The 3,291-nt window shown below is 41.2% G+C and overlaps 1 protein-coding gene across 1 annotated transcript; it reads left to right on the top strand.

The window, feature by feature from the left end:
* The first annotated feature begins 1,778 nt into the window (after window positions 1-1,778).
* LOC145510577 (olfactory receptor 2V1) lies at window positions 1,779-2,726 on the top strand. Its single transcript, XM_081502190.1, has one exon. The coding sequence runs from the start codon at window positions 1,779-1,781 to the stop codon at window positions 2,724-2,726; it is 948 nt and encodes a 315-aa protein (XP_081358316.1).
* The last annotated feature ends 565 nt before the right edge of the window (window positions 2,727-3,291 follow it).

Genomic DNA, 3,291 nt, shown 5'->3' with positions numbered 1-3,291 from the left:
AATATATCCTAAATCAATGTCTCCTGGATACCCCTGTAATCCATTTGCAGAGAAATTCTATTCTTTTGTAAATATCTCAAGATAGTTCTTACTGTATCACTTACTATCCCTCAGAGGAAGAAACATAGCAATGAAGTAGTATATTGAGGTCAAGAACAAGGGCTCCAGCAATTGAAGTGAAAGTCTCTCTACTTTCAGGAAGTGGAAGTTGCAGCTATGTATTACTTCACCTTGATTATTTTATTCAATCAACACATATGTATTGAGGGTATACTATGAACCAGGAAGCCATTAGGGGCTGAACTCATTAGGGGGTGCCAATGTCATGGTGAATGATAAATGATGCTCTTATTCCAAAAGGATGAGACAGACAATAAAAGTTTTAAAATGTAATCCTGTGTGTGTTGAATGGTGTAAGTGTTGTGGACAAAACAAAAGCAAGAAAGGACTTGAAAATGCAAGATGTTTATAATTTTAGTGACTTTCACAGAATGTATCTCTTAAGAGGTTGGCATTTGAGTAAAAATCAGAAGCAGATGAGAGATAGAAATATGAGGAAAGAGCATTCCAAAGAGAAAAAATGCAAAGATCCAAAGGTGGGAGTGCCCAAGGAAATTCAAGGAAACACAGTGAGCAGAGGGGACATGGTAGGAAACGAGGTCAGAGATATGAGTGTGCGTGTTTGTGTGTGTATCATGTAGGCCCTTGTGTGCCACTCTAAGTATTTGGGCCTTATCTGGGGTAATTTGGGGCTTCCCTGGTGGCTCATATTTAATTTGAGAAGTCATTGAGATACTTTCAGCAAGAGAATTACATTATATGACTTACATTTTAAGCAGACTCATTTGAACTGTTATGAAAATAGACTCTAGGGTTTCAGTGATAGAAGCCCGGAGACTTACTAGAAGCCTGTAAGAGTCCATCTAAGACAGAATAGTGGCTTGGACCAAGGCAGCTGTAGAGGAAATAAGCATTAACTGGATTCTGAGATATTCTGAATAGTATAGACAAGAGGCTTTTCTGATAGTTTGGATGTAAAAGACACAGAGGAATTAAAAATGGTTCTAAGGTATTTGAGCTCAGCAAAATAAAGAAAATCTCAAGTATCCATTACTTTCCTTTATTGTACCATATATGAATTATCTCTTTGGATGCAATGGTCCAAGTTCTGCTAGAGATAGTATACTGAGTCCATTTAGTCCTGCTAAAAAGAGTCAGCGCCATATGGGAAAGCCAGTATTTTGCCTATTAAAAGAGGATTGTCCAATAGTCCTGTGACATGTAAACTAACTCAGATTCTATTCTTCTTGGTATGGATACATACAAATGTAGATAAATGGTTCAATTCTATGAGATAGCAAATATCCTATCATCTGTGTTTTGGGAAAAATGAAAGAATGTGCTGTGCTAAGTCTCTTCTGTCATGTCCAACTCTTTGCAACGCTATGGACTAGCTGGCCAGGCTCCTCTGTCCATGGGATTCTCCAGGCAAGAATACGGGAGTAGGTTACCATGCCCTTCTCCAGGGGATCTGCCCAACCCAGAGGTCAAACCCATGTCTCTTACATCTCTGGCATTGGCAGACGGGTTCTTTACCACTGTGCCACTTGGAAAGCTCCTATCCTCTTATATATCCCTAAGCATGTACCGTTGTGCTCTAATGAATTACAAAAGATACAGATGACTGAAGAAGAATAATTCAGAGATAAGTAAAGACATGTCTCTCAATCTCAGAATTTCTCTGTCCATGTTTTCAGGTGACTGTGAACAACTGAACCATGGGGATATGGTTGAACCAATCATCTGTAGATGGCTTCATTCTCTTGGGCATCTTTTCTCATAGCCAGGCTGATTTTGCCCTATTCTCTGTGGTTATGGTGGTCTTCACAGTGGCCCTCTGTGGGAATATCCTCCTCATCGGTCTCATCTACATGGATCCTCGACTTCATACACCCATGTACTTCTTCCTCAGCCAGCTCTCCCTCATGGACCTTCTGTTGGTCTGTGACATTGTGCCCAAGATGGCATTCAACTTCTCGTCTGGCAGGAAGTTCATCTCCTTTGTGGGTTGTGGCATACAAATTGGATTTTTTGTCTCTCTCGTGGGATCTGAAGGGCTCTTGCTGGGACTCATGGCTTATGACCGCTATGTGGCCATTAGCCACCCACTTCACTATCCCATCCTCATGAGTCAGAGGGTCTGTCTCCAGATTGCTGGGAGTTCATGGACTTTTGGGATAATAGATGGAATGATACAAATGGTGGGAGCCATAAGCTTACCCTACTGTAGCTCAAGGAATGTGGATCATTTCTTCTGTGAGGTTCCAGCTTTATTGAAATTGGCCTGTGTAGACACATCCATTTTTGATTCCCTGCTTTTTGCTTGCTGTGTCTTCATGCTGCTCTTGCCCTTCTCCATCATTGTGGCTTCCTATGCTCGAATTTTGGGGGCTGTGCTCCATATGCACTCTGCTCATGCTCGTAAAAAGGCTCTGGCCACCTGTTCTTCCCACCTTACTGCTGTGTCCCTCTTCTATGGGGCAGCCATGTTTATCTACCTTAGGCCTAGGCGTTACCGGGCCCCGAGCCATGACAAGGTGGTCTCTCTCTTCTACACAGTCCTTACACCGATGCTCAACCCTCTCATTTATAGCTTGAGAAATCGGGAGGTGATGGGCGCCTTGAAGAAGGGGCTGGATCACTGCAGGATTGGCAACTGGCACTGAACACCAGGGCATCTGGAGCCTGGTGCTGCCACCTCCTGTTTGCATAATGTTGGCAAGTCATTCACGTTTTGTGAGTGACTGTTTCCTCACCAATAAATGGGAATCATGACACTGCCCTACCTCACAGGGATTTTGTTGGGATAACTATATGTAAATCTAAAGCGCCATGAGGAAGCAATGCATTCTTATTATTATAATTATTGATGATTTATGAAGTCTTTGAAGGAAATTCACTCTATTTTTAATTCTTCTTGGTTATAGTTGTGTTTTATTGAGTGCTTGCTAAGTCCTGGGTACAGTCTTTTTTCATTTATGTATCATGTATATTATTTATATTCATCTATATTTATATTCATCTATATTTCACCTAATAAATGTAAATATTTTAAATAAAAACTTTCTAGATGGGAGAAATTGAGTCTCTATGATTCTTTATAGGATGGTTCCTAGTCTAAGGGATGTGGGGGAAGGAGAGGTGTGGAATGGGAGTTTGGGGTTGGTAGATGAAAACTACCTTTAGAATAGATAAGCAACAAAGTCCTACTGTGTAGCACAGGAAACTATA

Source organism: Giraffa tippelskirchi, chromosome 6 (genome assembly GCF_054371585.1).
Source record: "Giraffa tippelskirchi isolate mGirTip1 chromosome 6, T2T-mGirTip1v1.2.pri, whole genome shotgun sequence".
Lineage (NCBI taxonomy): Eukaryota > Metazoa > Chordata > Mammalia > Artiodactyla > Giraffidae > Giraffa > Giraffa tippelskirchi.
Note: the sequence above shows the minus strand (reverse complement) of the source record. Positions and strands in the feature narration are given on the sequence as shown.

Coding starts and splice junctions, on each gene's coding strand:
- LOC145510577 (XM_081502190.1), top strand. CDS start 1,779: ATGGGGATATGGTTGAACCAATCATCTGTAGATGGCTTCATTCTCTTG.